The sequence below is a fragment of the Macaca thibetana genome, chromosome 20, assembly GCF_024542745.1.
Source record: "Macaca thibetana thibetana isolate TM-01 chromosome 20, ASM2454274v1, whole genome shotgun sequence".
Taxonomy (NCBI): Eukaryota; Metazoa; Chordata; class Mammalia; order Primates; family Cercopithecidae; genus Macaca; species Macaca thibetana.
The window spans coordinates 16,359,031-16,380,526 of record NC_065597.1 but is presented as its reverse complement, the minus strand read 5'-3'; the positions used below and the strand labels follow the sequence as shown (position 1 = coordinate 16,380,526).

General features: G+C 39.9%; 1 protein-coding gene across 3 annotated transcripts in view; it reads right to left on the bottom strand.

Annotated features, from left to right (window-relative positions):
* The window catches only part of HYDIN (HYDIN axonemal central pair apparatus protein), a 463,051-nt gene that overhangs the window by 296,583 nt on the left and 144,972 nt on the right, over positions 1–21,496 (bottom strand). For all 3 annotated transcript variants that reach the window (XM_050772650.1, XM_050772651.1, XM_050772652.1), the window contains one exon: positions 9,958–10,057. In XM_050772650.1, the coding sequence (XP_050628607.1) occupies positions 9,958–10,057 (100 nt within the window). The remainder of the gene's footprint in view (positions 1–9,957; positions 10,058–21,496) is intronic.

The window sequence follows — 21,496 nt, the reverse complement described above, 5'->3', positions numbered from 1 at the left end:
TGGAGAGATGTTGAGTAACATAATATGAGTAATATTCTACATATTCCAATATGTAGAATACTTACTTATTATTCTGAAAACTCAAAAATGTTTTCAATGATTGGGGGTGATTTTCTTTTTAATAAATCTAATTCAATCTCCATTCTTTAATTCAATTAAGATAAAAATCAGAAGCCCCAAATTGTCTTAAAAATTCAAAATTTTCCCTTTTATGATGCACAAAAAGCAAATGGACAATAAGGTTTTATCTTAATTGGGTCTCTAAAGGAAGTGGGAGCATCTGGAATCATTTCCACCACGCTGCTTTTCTGCATTTGACTCTGAAGCACCCATTATCAATGTTACCTAGCAGTACATTTCACAGTTTAAATTAGAGTGTGTTACTTCTTTTTGAAGTTCCCATATGCTGATCCAAACAAAATATGTGTAGCTTCCCTTTGCATTTTTTTTAAAAAGGTAATCTTCATGATTAAGTTAGGTATTCCCACATTCCATTAGAAAGCCAAAATAGATGAAAGATCAGTTTCAAGAGCCAGATCAAACCATCAGCAAGTCTTTATAAATATCTAGCATACAGATTTAACTACTTCTAAGAAAACAGAATGACTTAAAATGCAGAAAAATTGTTCAGTTTCAGATTAATGGAAAGGCTTTTCATGATGTTATATTTGCCATATTCAGACCTGAGCAGGTCACTTCTCTGCTTAGGGTGCTTCAGTGACTGCCAACTGCACTCAGCAGAAAGTCCAATGTCCTTAGGCTGGCATCCAAGGGCAGCCCTTTATGAATGGATCCTACTTACCACTCCAGCCTTCAGCTTCTTTTTCCTTTCCTCCCTCTCTCTCTATCTCCATGGCAGTCATATGCTAAGAACTTGCAATTCTTTGCCTCTTCATGTTCTTGCTATGTATTTTCACATAATGCTTCTTTATGTATTTTCACAAAATATTTCCCTGCCTTACATGCCCAGCCTTTGTTTGTTTTTGTTTTTACTTGCTTAATAAATACTTCAAGACTCACTTTCTCTGGAAAGCCTTCCTTGACATCCCAAGCCTGAGCTGTGTACCCTGTATCTGCTTCTATAATATTATTCATTCACTCGCTGTGTAGCAGTGCACTGTAACTGTTGGACTATGTGTCACTTCCTCCACTGAATTCTATGCTCTCTGAGGGCAGGAACTATGCTTTTGCACCTCTTTCTACTCGTGGTTCCTAGATATCAAAAGCTTTCAAAAGAAAAGAGGATTGCAGCTGGAGATGTGAGTTAAATCTCACGCATCCTCAGAGGCCTCCCCTATGACCAATAGCCTTCCCTGCTATTTCCTGTCTCTGAACATATATTTACATAATGAAACATTGTACAACAATGAAAATGAAATACAACTAGAGCAAAAGTAGCAACATAGATGAGACATGTAGGCTCATTTCAGGTATGTACATTTCAAAACGGGCATTACTAAATTGTATTGTTTAGAGATACATACATGGGGTAAAAACTATACATGAAAGCAATTGCAACAAAAGCAAAAATTGACAAATGGTATCTAATTAAGCTTAAGGGCTTCTGCACGGCAAAAGAAACTATGGACAGACTAAAGAGGCAACCCACAGAATGGGAAAAAATATTTGCAGACTATGCATCTGACAAAGATTTAATGTCCAGCATCTATAAAGAGCTTAAACAAATTTATAAGAAAAAAAACAAACAATCCTATTAAGAAGTGGGCAAAAAAAAAAAAAAAAAAATGAACAAATGCTTTTCAAAAGAAGACATATAGGTGGCCAACAAGCATATGAAAAAAGCTCAATATCACTGATCATTAGAGAAATGCAAATCAAAACCACAAAGAGATATCATCTCATATAGTCAGAATGGCTATTACTATAAAGTCAAAAAAAAAAAAAAAACAAAAAAACAGATGCTGGTCAGGTTGTAAAGAAAAGGGAACACATACACTGTTGGTGGGAGTGTAAATTAGTTCAACCATTATGGAAAGCAGTGTGGTGATTCTTCAAAGAACTAAAAATAGAACTACCATTAGACCCAGCAATACCATTACTGGGTATATACCCAAAAGGATATAAATTGTTCTACCATGAAAACATGCACTTATATGTTCATTGCAGCACTACTCACAATAGCAAAGACATGGAATCAACTTAAATGCTCATCAACGGTAGACTGGATAAAGAAAATGTGATACATATACACGATGGAATATTACATAGCCATAAAAAAGAATGAGATCATGTCCTTTGCAGAAATGTGGATGAAGCTGGAGGCCATCATCCATAGCAAACTAATGCAGAAATAGAAAAACAAAATACTGCATATTCTCACTTATAAGTGGGAGCTAAATGATGAGAACACACAGACACAAAGAAGGGAACAACAGACACTGGGGCCTAATGGAGGGTGGAGGATGAGAGGAAGAAGAGGATGAGAAAAAATAACTACTGGGTACTAGGCTTAGAACCGGTGTGACAAGACAAAAATCTGCACAACATAAACAACTTGCACATGTACCCTTGAACCTAAAATAAAAGTTAAAATTTTTTTTAAAATCATAAGCAAAAAAACAAAAACAAAAAACAAAAGCAAGGACCTGATGGTCATCAAGAACAGAATGGTGGTGATTTCAGGGGAGGCTGCAGTGAGAGGAGTGTGACTGGGAAGGAACACACTGAGGCTTCTAGGGGCTGAAAATATTCTATTATTGATCTTGGTGGCAATAACATAGTGTTTGCCTTATAATTATTTGTTATAATGTACCGGTATGTGTATAAGTTTCCAATTGTTGCTACAAGAAACTGTCACAAACTTAGTGGCTTACTGTACAAATGTATTATCTGAAAGTTCTGGACGTCAAAAGTTCAAAGTGATCTGATTGCTGTTCATTATGCATACTGAAACATCACTATGTACCCCATGAATATGTATGGTTATTATTTGTCAATTAAAAAAATATTTTACAAGATGAAGACAGAACTATAAACAAAGTCCACGGTGGGTCTCACTGGGCTAAAATCAATGTATTCGCAGGGCTACATTCCTTCCTGGAGACTCTGGGGTGAGAGGAATTCATTTTCTTACCTTTTCTACGTTCTGGAGGCTCCCTGAATTCCTTACTTTGTCCATCTTTACTGCCTGGAAATGACTAGTTGAGACTTTCTCGTATCACAGCCCTCTGACACTGAGACCAATCCTTCTGCCTACTTCTTCGGCATTTATGGACCCTTGTGATTATACTGAGCCACCAACATGATGCAAGATAGTCTCCCTAACTTAAAGTCGGTAACTTTAATTCCATCTGCTGCCTTGATTCCTCTTTGCCATTTAATGTAACATGTCCACAGATACTGGGGGTTCGGACTTGGACATCTTTGGGAGGTCACTTCTGTGCTTTCCATTAAATGTATTATGTAATCTCTGAATCTGTATTCTATTCAATAATGACACAAAGTTAAACATTAAATTGTGGTATATAAATACAAAGGATTCCGATGCAATCATGAAAAGAATGACATATTTTATTTAGTGTTATGTATAATCTGGGAAATATTTTAAAAGCAATGTTAAAACCATTATGCAAAGTATACTGTCGTTTACGCAAAACGACATGAGGAGGAAAGCTTTATTTATATGTATTTTCTTCCACATGCCACATATATCTTAAAGCAAAGCAAAACAAAACAAAACAAGGGAAGGAGCATTTTTATCTGTCTAACAAGTATTTCTTAGTGACCTAAGACCAACAGGTTTTACCAACTCATTGAAGATAATAGTAAGGAATCATCGTCAGCTCTTGAAAAGACACAGAGAATTGCACAGAATTTACAGGGAAGATAATATGGAATTACTATGTAAGCAAAGCCCTTCCCTGGCAAGCGTATCTTTTAATAATCCACTAATAAAATAAAGAAGAATGTCGTGCAGATGGAAAATTATACTTTTCAGCTTACCCAGGATGTGAATTGTGTGGGAGAATTCAGAATTACAAACTAAACAATAGGGAAATCTCACTCGTTGTGTAATGATTGGGAACCTCCTGGAGAGTAGCCAACCCCTTGAAAGAGGGCCAAGCACGACGTCCACAGGGAGCTGCAGATGGGAGGGAGGTCCCACCACCTGTGCCATGGGGGCCACTGGAGCATTTCCAACCCACGTCTGACACTGCTGTGCTAACATTTCCTCTAGACCCTATTAGGCTGTCCATTGCAGGTGATGCTGGTCTGCAGGATGGAGACAGACTCACATCAATCCAAAAACTCCTAGTCCATTCTGCATTCATTCTGGGGACATCTGGAGAATTCTACACTCACATGCAAGGGAGAGGTCAGATCAAACCGGGATTCACTCACTCAGTCATTTTTTTTTCCAGTTATTTGCTTATTTATTTAATCAACATTTATTGAGCAGCTTTATTTTCTTGGTGCTAGCAGCATAAGATATACAGGATGAGTCCTGTATATATGTGTATCAGTTTCAAAAATACGTATCAATATATCAACTTCCGAAACAGGCAAAACTATACTATTTTGCTTATGGATGAATATGTAGGTGGTAAAATTATACATGAAAGCAAGAAAACAACTATCATAAAAGTCGAGGTGATGGTTATATCGAGGGAAGGTGAGGGAAACATCATCAGGAGAAGACACACACCTGGGGGAGGTGCAGGGTAGTATAGGCTTGGGCCCCCTGGCCCATCCTTCTGCACATTCTTAGACTGCCTGAGCCTCTTTTACACAGAAAAAAAGTGACTGCATAGACATGGACTGAAAACAGCAGGTTGTGGCAGAACAGGGGAATTTTTGCACTTGAAGGATGCAAATGATGTGCATTCTTGCTGACAGTGCACTCTTATACTCTTCACAAACACATCAGCCATACTTTCCTGGGAAACCTAGATATACAACAGCAGGGGTAAGCAGCACTAGCTACCATCAACATGAAAGCCATTTTCTCATTCTTATATACGAATGAATGACCATGGACCAGAAGGCATTGAAAGGAACCCCATGAAAGCATGAAAGACAAACAGCTGACATTATGGGCAATTCGGAGAACATAAGATTTATTTTTTAAGAAATTAAAATTCAAATGATTACCCCAGATTAATGAGAAGAAGTTGCATCCATAAAAGAACACTTAGTTATGAAACAGGAATACAGAACAAAAGAGGTCTTGAATATTGAAAATATGATTGCAGAAATGAAAGATTGCTAGGAAGTATTCAGAAAAAACTGAGCTATGTGTCTTGCAAAGCAACTGGCAAACGCTAAAGTTCAGTGCTTGACCTTGACTGCAAAAAAGAAAACATTCCAAGTTTTTGATTAACATCCGCTTGTACCTCTGCAAGCGGTACCAAGAAAGTTCCAAAATGGAAGATGCCCTGAAACCACCGTGGCAAAATGCTTTCTTGAACCTGTTCAAGACAGGCAAGGAAAGTCTCAACTGCAAAAGGAAACAATTTGAGTCAGAGTAATTTGGGTTTGTTGTTGTCATCTGTATAAAAGGGAAAACTGCCATTTGAATAACTGAATAGCAGTAAGGTACCAAGCAGACTATTTAAGTTCAGAGCGGTGGCTCTGCACATCAGGAATGATGCCACAGGTGCTGGCCACAGGTGTGCTGGTGGCTGCGGAGAGCTGCAGCTACACAGCATGCACCTGCCATCTTTCTTGATTCATGAACATCAGTATTTCTCTAGGCATAGCCTTGAATTATATTTAGTGTTATTTCTTAGTAGTGTTTGATGATTAAAATCTTGTTCTTTGACAACAAATGATCAATCTTCCAGGTCTAACATTGGATTCATAGGTTTTCCAGATGAATAAAATGAAAAAAAAATGGAGGAAAGAATATCAAAGACACAGTAAAATTTCTTTTTTTTTTTGAGACGGAGTCTCGCTCTGTCGCCCAGGCTGGAGTGCAGTGGCCGGATCTCAGCTCACTGCAAGCTCCGCCTCCTGGGTTCACGCCAGTCTCCTGCCTCAGCCTCCTGAGTAGCTGGGACTACAGGGGCCCGCCACCGCACCCGGCTAGTTTTTTGTATTTTTTAGTAGAGATGGGGTTTCACCGTGTTAGCCAGGATGGTCTCGATCTCCTGACCTCGTGATCCGCCCAACTCGGCCTCCCAAGGTGCTGGGATTACAGGCTTGAGCCACCGCATCCGGTCAACACAATAAAATTTCTTAGAGCTGAAGTGATGGGAGTCATCAGATTCAAATGGCCTGTAGAAGGCTGAGGAGGATGAATAAGAAAAATCCACTCCCGGACATGACTTCATCACATTTCAGACCCCAAATATGGAAAGAAGGCCCCCAAAACATCCAGAAATAAAGAAAAGGCTGTCTATAAAAGAATGGACATTAGATGACCTCAGGCTTTGGAATTTTTACAATCAAGTAGTCACAAGGTCTCCAGTGTTCTGAGGAGAAATGATTTTGAACCTGGGATCCTATAGTCAGTTAAACTACCAAGTGAGTATGAAGGCAAAATAAGGTATTTTTGGGCATTCAAGGATCAAAGTTTCCAGCTCTATATATTTATATACACATTTTTTATATATATATATATATATATATAATTTCTAAGGAAGTTACTTGAGTAGACTGAGAATGAAAAGGTGTGACTGAACACACAGAAATATTTTTTTAAATTCCTGGATAACAACTGTTCATTCAGGAGGTGACTGATCTGAATTAAAATAAGAAGCTGATAGGCTCTGATCAGTGTCTTCAAAGAGAAGAAGAGAATGAATTATAAAATTAGATAGGAGTGAAGAAATAAGGAATTAGAAACCACGGGTGGGGGGAATCAAAAGCTGTACAAAAGAGTCAGTTAAGAAGTAAACTAAAATGAGGCATAATTGTGAGTAACTGATAAATTGGTAAAGAAAAAACATACTTGACATAGACCTTAGGGACATTCTTTGAGTGACTAGGAACCAGAGCAGTGAACAAACAGGATAAAATGTAATCCCAGAACCTATTTGGCTCTTCGATGTATAATATTTATGTAAGAAGACCTAACAATGGTTATCAATAATGATTATATAAAAATGGAACAGCTCACAGAGGCTAGAGGGAGAAGGCTAGTGGACTTAGTCAGGGCTAACCTAATTATAGGCACCAAAATCCTTACATATCAAGAGATAATGTAAAGTTGATGGAACAAAACATACAGGTTTAAGTGTATTATTTAAGGCTATAAATAAAGCTCATAAAATAAAATGAAATAATTGGGTTGTCAGGGGCTGAGGTTGGGGGACAGGATTGTCTGCAAAGGAGCATAGGGAGCTTTAACTCAGATACACATTTCTACATCTCGATTTTGGTGGTTACATGACTATTTAGGTTTGTCAAAATTCACAGAACCATGCTGCAAACAACGATGAATTTCGCTGCATGTAAATCCTAACTCAATAAACTTAGGAAGGGGAAAAACCTAGGAACCGATAAGTGGACTAAACCCTCATCTTTCACACTGGAGAGTCAAAAGAAAATGTACAAAGTTAATAAATCCACCAATAGCGATGCAAGCATAGAGCTGGCAAGGGAAACCACCATCACAAGAAACAGCCAAAAGAACTTCTTGGAAGTAGCACTGGTGGCACAGACTACTATTTAGCTTCATAATTTTACTCTCTACATGTTTTACTTATTTATTGGCATTGGCATTTAAACGCAATTCTGAAACATTTTTAAAATGCAGAAAGGTTTCCAGAGTAGTACAAGAACTTCTATTAAATATCTATCCCATGGCCACTAATGTCCTTTATAGCAAAGGGCCCAATCCAGGATCACATATTGCACCCAGTTACCACGTCTCTCTAGTCTCCTTCAACCTGGAACAGTTCTTCAGGATTTCTTGACTTTCATGACCTTGATTTTTTTTTTCTTTTGAGACAGGGTCTCACTCTGTCATCCAGGCTGGCCAGCCGTGGTGCAATCACAGCTTACTGCAGCCTCAGACTTCTGGGCTCAAGTGATCCTCCCACTTTGGTCTACCAAGTAGCTAGGACTACAGGCACGTGCCACCACACCTGACTACGTTTTTAATTTATTGTAGAGACGGGGTCTCACTATGTTTCCCAGGACCATCTTGAATTCCTGGACTCAAGAAGTTCTCCCACCTCAGCCTCCGAAAGTGCTGAGATTATACCCGGGAGTCACTGTGCCCGGCCCTCATGACCTCGATATTTCTAAAGATTACAGGCTGGTCATTTTATTTTGTTCTTCAATTTGGGATTGCCTGATGCTTCTTCCTGATTAGATCCAATTTATGTATCTTGGCCTTGATGTCATAGATGGGACGCTGTGTTCTCACTGCATCCTGGCGTGTGGTCTGAGAGGTTGATTTGCTTACTGGGATAAACTAAGATAGCATCTCCCAGGCTTCTTCACTGCAAAGTTAGTTTTCTCCCCTTTATAAAAGCATTTTGAGGAAAGATGTTTTGAAACTATTCCATGCCCCACTTTCACCCATTTTCTTAATATCCATTGATGCTTTTTACCTGAATTGGTTATTGTAATGATGACTGCCAAATGGTACACTAAATGGATTCAAAAATTTCTATTTATTCAATGGATTATAATAACCTATTAGTATTATTATTTTGATTTTTGACTCATTCCAAATATGGTCAGTGGGAGTTTCTTTGCTGGCTTCTGTGTCATTTCGACATGTGCCTATCATTCTTTGAGCACTTCCTTACTGTCTAGCAAAGGAGATAATCCAGGCTCATCTTGTTCTTTCCCTACCTTGGTCCTGGAGTTAACCAGTTCCTTTCACTGATAAGTGGCATTTAGAAACCAAGCTTTGGGTGATTGGTGTGCTCACTGCTATAGAGTCTCAAAGCTTCCAGGACTTCTCAACGGACCTAGTTAGGATATACACATAGGCATGTACACATGCATATACACACATTTACATGTATATTTATTTTTATATCTATCCATACATGTCAGTATGAACTCAACAACTCTGAGTTCACATTGACAACTCTAATTCCATTCCAATTTCAAAGAGTTTGGCTTCACCCTCTTTTCCATGTTTGTATCTGCTTCCTCCAAGAGTGAGAAATACTGGCTCCCATCATCCTCAATGTATTGACTTTTCTGCTTATTTCCTTGTACGTATCAAGTCTCCAGGTTGCCATCTCACCTGTACACCCTTCTGGTTGCTCTGGCCTCTGCCAGGCTGCCTTCCCATCCCACTTGGAATTATTTTGGTAAAACTTAAAAAGAAAAAATTAGTAACCCAATACTATAAAAGGAATAAAAAAGGAGATTGTGGGAATTTGTCACAAGCAATATTTTTACTGCTCTAACAGTCACGGTCCCTGATATGGTTAGGCTTTGTGTCCCCACCCAAATCTCATCTTGAATTATAATCCCCATAATTCCCACGTGTCAAGGGAAAGACCATGTGGAGGTAACTGAATCATGGGGGCAGTTTCCCCCATGTTGTTTTTGTGATAGGGACTTCTCATGAGATCTGATGGTTTTATAAGGGGCTCTTTCCTCCTTTGCTCAGCACTTCTCCCTCCTACTGCCTTGTGAAGAAGTTGCCTTGCTTCCTCTTTGCCTTCCACCATGATTGTAAGTCTTCTGAGGTCTCCCCAGTCGTGCTGAACTGTGAGTCAGTTAAACCTCTTTCTTTTATCAATTACCCAGTCTCGGGCAGTTATTATCAGCAGTATGAAAATGGACTAATATAGTTTCCATTTTCTCTACACGCCACCACAACTGTGAAGTACTTTAAAGTTTGATCTGTTCTAGAAAGAAGTGAGAGGGGCAGGGCTTGGATCCATAATTCCCCTAATCAATATCGTGCTCTGCCATGCACATGTGAACGCGCGCGTGCACACACACACACACACACAGGCACCACACTTTATGCTCTGGGTGCCTGGTTACCTGAGTTTACCACTTGGAGAAGGTCACTACCTGAAATGTCGCAGTAAATGGTCTGTTGATAGAGCCTGGCTTCTAGTGGGTTAAAGTACACGGTGATTTCAGCTGATGAGTTGGGCCAGACATCACCTTCCTGAAAAACATGAAAGAATCATTGAAAAATAATATGACAAAAGAAAGACACTGCTTTTAAGTGTTATTATATTATAACTCTATGAAATTTTTTTTCATAAAATTGTATATGTTTAAGGTATACAACATGTTTTGATATATATTTGCATAGTGAAATGATTACTGCAGTCAAGGAAATGAACACATCTATCTCCTCACATAGTTAACTTGTGTGTGTGTGGTAAGAGCACCTGGTCTGTCTACTGTCTTAGAAAATGCCCAGTATATCATACATTATTATTAACTATAGTCACCATGCACTACATTAGGTTTCCAGAACTTATAACTACAAGTTTGTACCCTTTGACCAACATCTCCCCATTTCCCCCCCACCCCACCCTTTGATGCCTGGTAACCACCAATCTCTTACCAAACTGTCTCTATGAGTTTGACCTTTTTTTAAAGATTTCACACACAAATAAGTGAGATCATATGGTATTTGTCTTTCTGTGTCTGGCTTATTTCACTTAGCACAATGTCCTCCAGTTTCATCCATGTAGTCATAAGTGGCAGGAACGCCTTCTTAGTAAGAGTGAATAATATTCCATTGTATGTATACACTTCTTTTTTCATTCATCTGTTGCTGGACACTTAGGTTGCTGCCATAACTTGGCCGTTGTGAATAATGCTGCAATGAACATGGGGGTGCAGAGATCTCTTCAAGATCCTGATTTCATTTCCTTTGGGGATATACCCAGATGAGGGATTGTGGGATCACATGACAGTTCTGTATTTGATTTTTTGAGGAATCTCTATACTGTTTTCCATAATGTCTGTACCAATCTACATTCCCACCAACAGTGTACAAGGGTTCAATTCCAGGAAACTTAAAGGGAACATTTTTCTAATAAATACAAGAAAGCATTCTTTCACCCAGCAGACAGTAAACATACACTTCTTGATAACTTATGAGGTGGTACAAATTGGAAACAAACTTCAAAGGTAACTTCAGTGACTTTATGAACATATAATGAGTTACTAAAGGAAATTAGGATGTATAAGACATTTTAAAATGTATATTCAGTGACTATTCACTGTCTGCCCAATGTGTTCCCAGTACCAGGGCTTCAGAGAAGCAGAAAGGTGTGGGCCGTGACTGCAGGGAACTCATACCTTAGCCCTTAGCGGGATGATAAACATGTATACAAACATTTTACAGTATATGTGGTAAGTGCTGTGTCTATATAAATACAGCCCAGAGGGGTCACAGAGGATGAAGTACTTGACTTCCTTGGTGAAGACACCATGTTCTTAACTTTTGAGGTGACAGCATAAGAAAACATTCTTATTCTATAAAAACAAAGCAATGGCCCGAGGTAGAAGAATAGCTCGGTCAAACCCTGCTTCTACTCCAGTGCGGCATTTCTCCCTTTAATTGGAACCACCCAAAAGTCAGAATCAGGAAACCAAGTTTTAAAATGGTAATGCAAAATGCAATGTATCAGAATCTCCTTGTTAAGTATACTTTAATTTTTTTAACTACGTAATCTGCAGCCTCTGCATTAGCTTCTCAAGGCTGTAAAAGGAGATCCTGATAGCACTTGCCTCAAAGGGGTTCGTGAGGTCTGACGAAGTCATGCAAGTCAAACACTTTGCCCCATGCTCAGTCAGAACTCAGTAAGTAACTGACTACTATGATCGATGTTATTTTTGTACTACTTAGAAGGACTAAGATGAAAGTCTTGAAAAGGGGAAAAGATGTGTGTGTTTTTTGTATGATTTTTTAAATAGGGCCAAATGAACATAAACGATCAACACATCCAGAAATCTATAAACAGTCCCGCCAGCTAAATAGAAAACTAAGGAAAGACAACCTGATAAATAATTAGGCTCCAGCTCCAGACAGTCCCTGGTGCATTCTCTATTTGCAGTCTGGCTAGAAATGAACATACTTCTGGAATAAATAATTTCAAAAGGAATAAAATGGTTTAAAAATGCAGACATCAAACAAGAGGGGGAAAATAAAAATCTAGAGTCAATTTGGGTTTATTTATTAACACAATCAGTCTGATCAGTGTACTCTGCAGGCAGTGTCTCTCCTGACTTCAGAATGAGGGAGGCACAAGGGCTTAAGGGGTAGCAGAGAGGGCTGTAAAATCATGCAGGTATGATACCTCGGGCCATTGCTCTATTTTTATAGAATAAGAATGTTTTCTTATGCTGTCACCTCAAAAGTTAAGAACATGGTGTCTCCACCAAGGAAGTCAAATACTTCATCCTCTGTGACTCCTCTGGGCTGTATTTATATAGACACAGCACTTACCACATATGCTGTAAAATGTTTGTATACATGTTTATCATCCCGCTAAAGGCTAAGGTATGAGTTCCCTGCAGTCACGGCCCACATCTTTCTGTTTCTCTGAAGCCCTGGTACTGGGAACACATTGGGTAGACAGTGAACAGTCACTGAATATACTTTTTAAAATGTCTTATACATCCTAGTTTCCTTTAGACCTCACATCCCCAGATCAGCCTGTGAGAATGAAGTCTCCCTGAGGGTGGTTGCCATTCTAGCCCAGCCCAGACCAGAGTAAGCCATCCCTGGTTTGGGTAGGGGCCGAACAGCAACGACCCTCAAGGAGACTTCATTCTTCATGGCTCTTAGCAGGTGCTCAAGAAATATTTGTTGAATCTGCCATGTCTACTCAGTTTGCACGTTGTGTAGTCAGTAGCAGACACCTATTCATCTCTGCAACCTACTTCTACCATTTTATCCTCATCCAGAACCTCAAAAGTCACACAACTGTAGAGCCAAAAGACACCTATGAGATCATATGGGGAACACAGAAGTCCTGAGCACTTTCATTTATTTAGGCATTTCACTGTGGCGCCCTTCTAAATCTTGAAATAAGTATCTGTTTTCTTCTGATAAATGATAAATACCTGGCCCCTTTTGATTGGTGGTGGGGGTTTTAGTGATATGGAGTGTTGGAAACACTCATGGCTAGATTTGACTAAGGGGGCCAGGAGATGAGGCAGCTCAGCCAATAACTGGCGTATCAGTAGGTATCTCATCTCAGGACTACTGAAATCCTGGGCTCCTTACTCACCCGTGACACAAACACATTCCTTTGGTGGGTTTATACTCTGCTCTGTTTGGGTAAACAGAATGGACACAGCTAACCTGCTCCTACACAAATGGATTGACCAAAGGGCCAGGGGCTATCTTAGATCCTGAGGGAACCCAGGGTAGGGAAGTCTCACCAGAATCATAGGAAGCGGCCCCCACTGGAAATCATATAAGCTCAGTACAAATGGGCAAGTCAAGGGTCTTATGGTTTGAAGCGGACTGGGAATGCTTTCAAAAGTATCCAGAGTCCATGTGCGGAAGAAGGTAACACACTTCAGTTTCTCTCAGAAACACTCTTGGACTGCCATCATTAAAGAGGTATGATTAGCAGAACTGGTGGGATGTGAGTGAGTGGTGATAGACACACTTCAGAGAAGTGACTGGAATCTCCCCAGGGGAGGGAGCGTTGACATTCAGAAGCCATCAGTGAGAGATCATCCGATATGGACGCTCCTGGGAGATGGAGAAGCCCTTCTGCTTGGTGGGAAGACCAGCGCAAAGAAATCTGAATCCACAGGGTTCAGACTGAGCAAATGGAGCTGTGGGCTCAGTGCTTACTTATTGTGGGCTGCAGCTGTCTTATTCTGCCTGCGACATCCACTTGTAACTTGCAGCCTTCACTGAGCCTGAGAGATAAAGGAAGGACAAACCCGATGTATTATAAACTCCTCGCCTGGGCTTGAAGCAGGTACCGTGTATCAAGAGGGTTATGTGTATCTGAAAACAGCATGCTCATTCAGTTTCCTCTCACAGAGGGATGCTTCAATGTTATTTCATTTGAAGAAGTTAGGAACATGCAAGATATTTCTACTTTTCAGTTGGGATTTAAGTAAAAGAGAAAGAACTTCTATTTCCTTACAGCAAAAACTCAATATAGCATTTTCTATCAAATAGGAAAGCAAACCTCAGAAATAGGTAATAAGCCTCAACTTCAGACCCCACTTCCAGTTTCATATATTTGAAAGATTTCATATGACTTCTTTAACACTTCTGAAATTAAATTCCATGTCATTTATGTCTCTGAAAAAAAATCTTTCTTTCTTTATTACTCAGTTCTAACGTTTCTGAAAATCAAAACATCCAGAAATTTCCTTCCTGGCTCTGACATCAATATCCCTTCTTCCCAGTTCTACAAAACCTGCCCCATCACACAGATCTGCGTCCCCCATTCTGCAAGTCTTCTACATGTGACCCCTCTCCCATGACTGCCTGTTTTCCTGCTCCAAATGAGAGGTTGGGTACATAGGATTGAATCTGTAAGTGACTATGACCTTGTTTGTTCAAAAGAATTATCAAAATGGCCTTCAGTTCTATTGTAATTATCTTCCTTCTTGGTCTTAATGTTCCTTCAGATCCGTAATGAGTAAAGTAATTGCATTTTAGTTATTAATAAAGTGACCTGCTAGAAAAAAATCAACTTTAAATTTTCAAGCCTAAAGCTAATTCCCATATTGTGATTTCTACCCAAATTATTAAATATCTGTGGACATGGAACTTCATGCTTCCTTCTGGAACAAGAATAAACAACCAAGTGAATTGATGGCCACAGTTCTGAGACTTTCTGAAAGCTGTCTATGAACAAACAGCCACTGATTTGTGATAGATGATAAATATGATCACGAGAAAGGTGTCATTTAAAAGTGCTCACCTTTTAAAAATTGTATCAGCAATACTTAAAGCGGCTCTTTAAAAAAACTCCCTTGAAAATCCTTAAAAATCTTTTTGAAAAATTGCCTTCCTTCCCCTCTATTATACCTCTACCTCCTTTCCTTCGTTTCTCCCTTCCTTCCTCCTTCCTTCCTTCTTTGAAAGATTATTTCTTATAAATCTTGCCAAAAAAACCAAAGTGCAAGAACAGAAACTTATATACATATTTAATTTACCTGGCTTATCTAAAAAGTAGTTTACAATATGACTCAACTATCTATCAAATAAAATAGTTATGTTCTAGTTCCCAACTTACACTTAGAAGAATGATCCACGTGTTTGCCCACTCAAATGCTATGCTTTCCAATCATACTCTCTAATCTGACAAGAGACACATGTATTTAACTACAAATCATAATATTCGTAACCACCCACTGAGAGCTCATGTTCCCCCCACTGTGTTAAGTGTTTATCCACATTAACTAGCTCAATGATTACCACCTTGTGAAGTAGTATTATCACTTTAAAGATAAGAAAATCAAGGCAAAAAGAAGTATGTTACCCAAAGCCAGACCAATAGTAAGTGGCAGAGCTAAGATACTGTAATATTTTTTTTTCCCTAACTTCCCTAAACCCACTGCAATTATAAAAAGAGTCAGGCCTCACCTTTTTCACAATATCATAAAAAAATGCCAGAAGAAACTGAAAAATACTACAATTCAAGCAGGCTTCGTAAGACCTGGTGTTCCTGTCTGACAAACATAGCCCGGCACCCTGCATGCTTGTATCCTTCCAGTCACTTCTGGAAGGTGACACATGGGAGGTTCCTTTGGATGACAAAGTCAACATTAGTACATTGCAGCTCTTGAGAAATGCACGGTGGATCTGTATCAAGCTATCCTGTGGTGAAGGCCAGGGTCCAGTCAGTTCACAGCAGCGGAGGGGAATAATTATGTCAAGAGTAACTATAATAGGTGATGAATTCTACCATGTTTCACCCAAATGGAAATGTTCTTGACCACATAAACAAATATTTTCAGCTGTCTAATAGTTTTCCTTTAAATATTAGAAAAAACATCAACATAAAAAATTTCTCTTGGGAAATGAAAACATGCTCCAAAAGCCACATTTCTATCAAAGAATAAGAAAAAAGAACCACAGATTACAGAAGCTATAATCTGTTTCATTACCCTCAATTGCTTGTCTAGATCCTTCCAGATCAGTAAGAGAAATCATGGCTCTCTATAAATTCACCCAGGGCAAACAGCAGTTGTCTCAAAGAGAAACAGAAAAATAAACGAAAGCTAAAAAACTGAAGCCAAACTATCCTAGTTATCATTGAGAGAAAAGTTCGAATTGACACATGACACGCAAAGAGATTTTTCTGCTTCATTATTTTCCTGGGACAAGAAACTATGAATCAAGTTAAGTTATGATTCTCAAAATATGACCATAAAAGTTTCTCAGAGAGGGCTCTAAGATTTCACCTTCTGTCAGAGGAAGCTTCACAAAAGGAGTATTCTATCTTGATCTCACCTCCAACCCAAATACAGTGAAAAGTGCACTGAGGTTCTATAGAGCGGAGATAGTTGTGTGTGATGTTCATGCCTTTCTCTGGAGAGAACAGAACTGTGTCTTGTCTAGCAGGGAAGGTTGTTAACTTAATTAATGAGCCCTGAGGAATCATGCTGTTTCGAAGGCTTCCCAGGCCTCCTGCCACCTATACTGGTACTCCAATACAACAGCGAATGTACCAAACAATTGGAAAAAGTGTCGCTGAGCGCAAGGATCTGAAAGGATGATTCTGATAAACAAAGGCTGAGGAGTGGGAAAACCACACTGATGGAGAAGCTGTGACTTGTCAAGGACAGTTTGCTCTCAGCACATTCCTGTCCTTCTTTCTCCTTTCTGGTTTCCATTTCCAAAGAGTCAGCTTCCACATGTTTGCAATGTGACTCAAGGCTATAACAGTAGGAGAAGTGGAAGGAGTGTGTAGTGAAAAGCTGGGTCTTTCTTCTTTGCTAGCCATCTGGGCTTCCACCCAACCTGGTTCTGCTGAGCTCACATGCTATGCCCGCTTGGGAAAAATAAAGTAAACTAAATTTGAGCTGTGCTCTCAAGTATGAATTGCTGGAACAGCAGGTTTTCTTCAGGCTTAGATGACAACAAAGCATGGTTTACTATTACTTACATGATAATAAAGAAATGATCAAGTTTCTTTCTCTTTTTAAGGCTTAGTTAAATTAGGCTTAAACTTCCCTAGGGATACTGGATGAAGTTTTCTTTGATCCAGGAGACATTTGCTAACAGAAGCAGAAATGTTCCCCTGCTCGCTAACGTCCACCAATCAGCTAGGAGCACTTTAGGTAAATACCTTTAAATTCTCAGACCTTTCTTTTTGAGAAAATATCAAGGGTTCAGTATTCAGAAAATTGCTGCATCTTCAAAGCATGACCTGAGCCAGCAGCATCAGGGTTCAGATACAAGGCCAGCACATTTGTGCTGCCATTCCTCAGAGGACTCCTTGATGCCCATGGAAAGCAAAAGCTTAATTCTCTCTTTCTGCCCTATGATACTCTTGGCCTCTCAATTCTCAGGACTGTTTTTTGTCTTTGAATCTCTCTCTCTCAGGGTACCCAAGAGACCCAAGCAGAAAAAATAACAGAATGAGACTGTCAAAATTCTGTAAAGCCAGAGTCCATCCAATACAAATAGGATATTATATTTCTGAAAGTAGCCAATTCCACTTGATTTTCTGGAAGGCACAAAACATGCATAATAGAACTTCAGCTTTGCAGTTCTTTTCCAAAGGGGAAAAAACCCATATGGAAGCAGGTGGCTTGAGGATGATCAGTATTCTACAGAACCCATTACCTTCCCTAGGTAAGGAATAAATGGAAAAATTCAGGCTAATGAAAAACTTGACATAAACAATGATAACACACCCCATGCTTTAATGACTAGAAAAACAATTCTTTGGATGCTTCAACAATATAAATAAACTATCAAGTAAAGATTTTTAAAAATTCCTCCCAGCCCTCTGTACTGGACTTTCTTCTGCCTGTGGTCACTCTGTGATATGGGTTGGCTGTGTCCCCACCCAAATCTCAACTTGAATTGTGCTCCCATAATTCCCACATGTTGTGGGAGGACCTGGGGGGAGATCATTGAATCACGGGGTGGTTTCCCCCATACTGTTCTCATGGTAGTGAATAAGTCTCATGGGATCTGATGGTTTCATAAGAGGAAACCCCGTTCACTTGGTTCTCATTCTTTCTTGTCTGCCACCATGTAAGACATGCCTTTCGCCTTCTGCCATGATTATGAGGCCTCCCCAGCCACGTGGAACTGTGAGTCCATTAAACCTCTTTCCTTTATAAATTACCCAGTCTCAGATGTGTCTTTATTGCCAGCGTGAGAACAGATTAATATACTCTGGGTCATTACTCTCCCTTTCTCCACCAATGAACACCTTTGGGGTCTCTCAAAAGACAAACTCCCACCTCTGAGCCCTGGAGCAGCTACCAGCCTCCATCTGTTCAGATCACAAGGAAGAGAGGGAAGCAAGCAGGCCTGGTACTGTGCAGTGACATCAGTGCCCAGGATGCCAAAGACTAACTCCTCAAGGCTTGAGCAACGGACCCTACAGCCTTGTTAAATGATGAGCATGATGAGAAGGTGAAGGAAGGGACACAACCTGTGGCCACATGGTTGGCAGGTGGTAAGACAGAGGAAGGACTTGTAGTTCTAGAGGTTTGAGTCTGTCATTCTTATAACATTGAGTCAAACTGCTTCTCACATGATACTATTCACAAGATTTTATTTAAATTCAATCATCACCTCTTGGCAATTTAGGAACAGGGTCTAATCTCTTGATCTTGAATCTCCTTGCTTTAAATTGAAAGAGCCTCTGAAACAGGAACAATGCTTCCATAAAATACTTGATATGCAGGGAACACAACCAGGACTAAACTAACCTTTTGTTTTCCCTGATGCATTTGAAGAAGTGAGATAGACAGATATAGGTCTGAGAAAGTAAGCCTATGTTTCTTATTTCTTTCCAGACCTTGAGGTAATAGTTTTAGTTTTTTTTTTTTTAAGTTTATCTCATTTGAACACAATGTCTTTCCTCAGTGGTCAGAAGCTGAAGAGTCCATCAGGAAGCAAGGCGGTCTCTAAGCCTCTTCATCACCCTTTTCTTTTCTTTTTATTTTTTGAGCAGAGTAGCAATTAGAGATTGATTATTAGATTAGCAGGAAACACTGCTTGGTTCCAATCTCCTCTGCTTCTACTGTGAACCCAACTCATATCAACAAGCTAATTAAAAAGAATCACACCCTAAGAAACAACCAATCACTGGTGCATAGCTCCACTGTCAGAAATTAAGTAGTAGTCACTTGGCACAACTGACCTGATAGTGAGCAAGATTCAGAAGAGACCTTCAGAAGCAAGTGGTGCTGAACCATGCTCAGAAGGTGTAGACAAAGATACAAGCCATGACAGGCTCTTAGCTGGCCAGCGCGCCTACTGATGCCTTCTCTGTGAAGTCACAGCCTCTCCTCTCTCTGCAGAGACTCTAAATGTGAGTGCCTGGAGGCCCTCTTCAGCCCTCTGCAATTTCCTTTTTGCTCTGCTCTTAGAGTTTTCATCTGCTTTTCATGGCTTCAATGAAGATCTCCACAGCACACTCACAAATCTTGCTTCCAGTCCTGAATCCCCTTCCACAAATTTTAGTCCTGCATTTGCCAAACTTTTTGGATATCTATAGTCATCTCAAATTCAACATGTTCAGAGCCAAACTCATCATCATTTGTTGATTTACATTTGTTCATTCATTCATTCGTTTATTAGCACTGGCCACAAATGAGGATAAGGACCTCCCTGATCTCAAGAAGCTCAGAGTCTGATCCTAAATTGGAAAGTCAGAACTTGTAGATCAAAAAGGATCAATTTGACTTAACTGCAATACCCTGTTTGTGTACAAGGCAACTGAAGCCAAGGGAGATCAAATGGCTTGTTAAGCTTATATTGCTATTGGCAAAGCTAGCAGGTAAACTCAGGACTCCTGACTTGCTCATTTCTATCAGACATCATAATTCTCCCAATATCTTCAGTACAGCTTTGGAGAAACACAAATGAAATTTCTCACAATGTCTCACCTCACCATCAACAGCCAGTTGATCAAAAACCACTTTTGTGTCTTTCTTCTGAACATCTCGGATTTCTGCCATTTCCTTCCTTTCTGACCACCCCTGGGCTGTTCCAGGTCAGCAGCACCCTCATGCATCACTCGACTTTGCCTGCAGAGATGGTCAGTGTCCCTGACCCTTCCTGCACTGGGCATTTCCACTATCTGACCTGCACCACCCATCTCACCCTCTGTCGTGTCCATGTTCCACAGAACATGGACCCCAGTGGATGCTCTGTGGAGGGGGTCTGTGGTCATAGGGAAATGCTGCTTGCACCCCATTGCTTGGAGAGTCACCTCCTCTTGAACAAGTATTTCTTTAAGCTTATTTGACCACAGAACTCCCTCTTTGCAAGGAATGCACATGACCACCCCACAGAGCATGGTGGGAGATGGCAGCCTGCAGTTTAAAGCACAGTGGGTTGGTCAGGTAGCTCCTTCCCTGATGGTTTGTTTTGGTAATTTTCCCAATTGGAAACATTCTCCAACATTGCTTGAAGTCAAGGGTTCAGGCAGGGAAAGAAGGCTGGAGATGTGTGTCGAGGCTGAAACTTCCGTCATGTCAGAGGGCTATCCAGGGCTCAAGTGAGCAAAGGGATCTCCACATACAATGGGTTAGATGAAGATGAGGACCAAAAATGTAAATAGGTCAAGCCCAGAGACATGGAAAGGTCAGGAAGGAATCACTGGTGCATGCCGCCAGGTGGCTGAGCTGGGCTGAGGCAGGGAAGAGGAGTCAGTCGTGGTAATCTTAGACATACTGGGCCGAAACTCTTCTAGCTGCACTGGGGATCGAGGCTGATGACTGCTCCTCCTGAGGATGGGCTGCCCTGGGACCACAACATGGCAGTCAGGAGGAGGCTGGGGGTAGGCCACCGGTGGGTCCTGCCCATTTCTAGTTCAGAAGCAGGAAGAATGAAATTACCTCGGATACGTTTCTTTGTTTTTGTAATTTTCCCAATTGGAAACGTTCTCTGTCTCCTTTTCCACTTAATTAAATCTTACCCTTCTTCCAATATTCAGTTCAGATCTCATCTCTTCTAAAAATCCTTTCCCAACTCCCTCATCTGAGACTACTGTAGCATTTATTTACCTGAATCAGAAAACCAAAATTTCAACAGTAAAAAGCACTCTTGGCTCACATTTGTGCCAAGAAGTCTGTGAAATGGTAGAATTTTCCCATTAAATACCTGTAGAAGTAATGTACAAGCTCCTTATAGTACATTCACAAACAAGAACTGTATCTATATAAAACTTTCAGGAACTATAGTTTTTAAGTAAGGAGATTTAACATCAATAAAGAATTCACTATAACTGATACTGAGTTCTGCTGTTTTGACCAGAATAACTTTGGAAAAACTAGGAAAGTTTCATGCCTTCATTTTCACTTTGCAAAAATTGTCAACCAGCTAATGAATATTATTATGAGAAGAAAGACTAAATAATACAGGAAGAAAACAAAATCATGATAGATTCCATAAAGACCATTTATATTG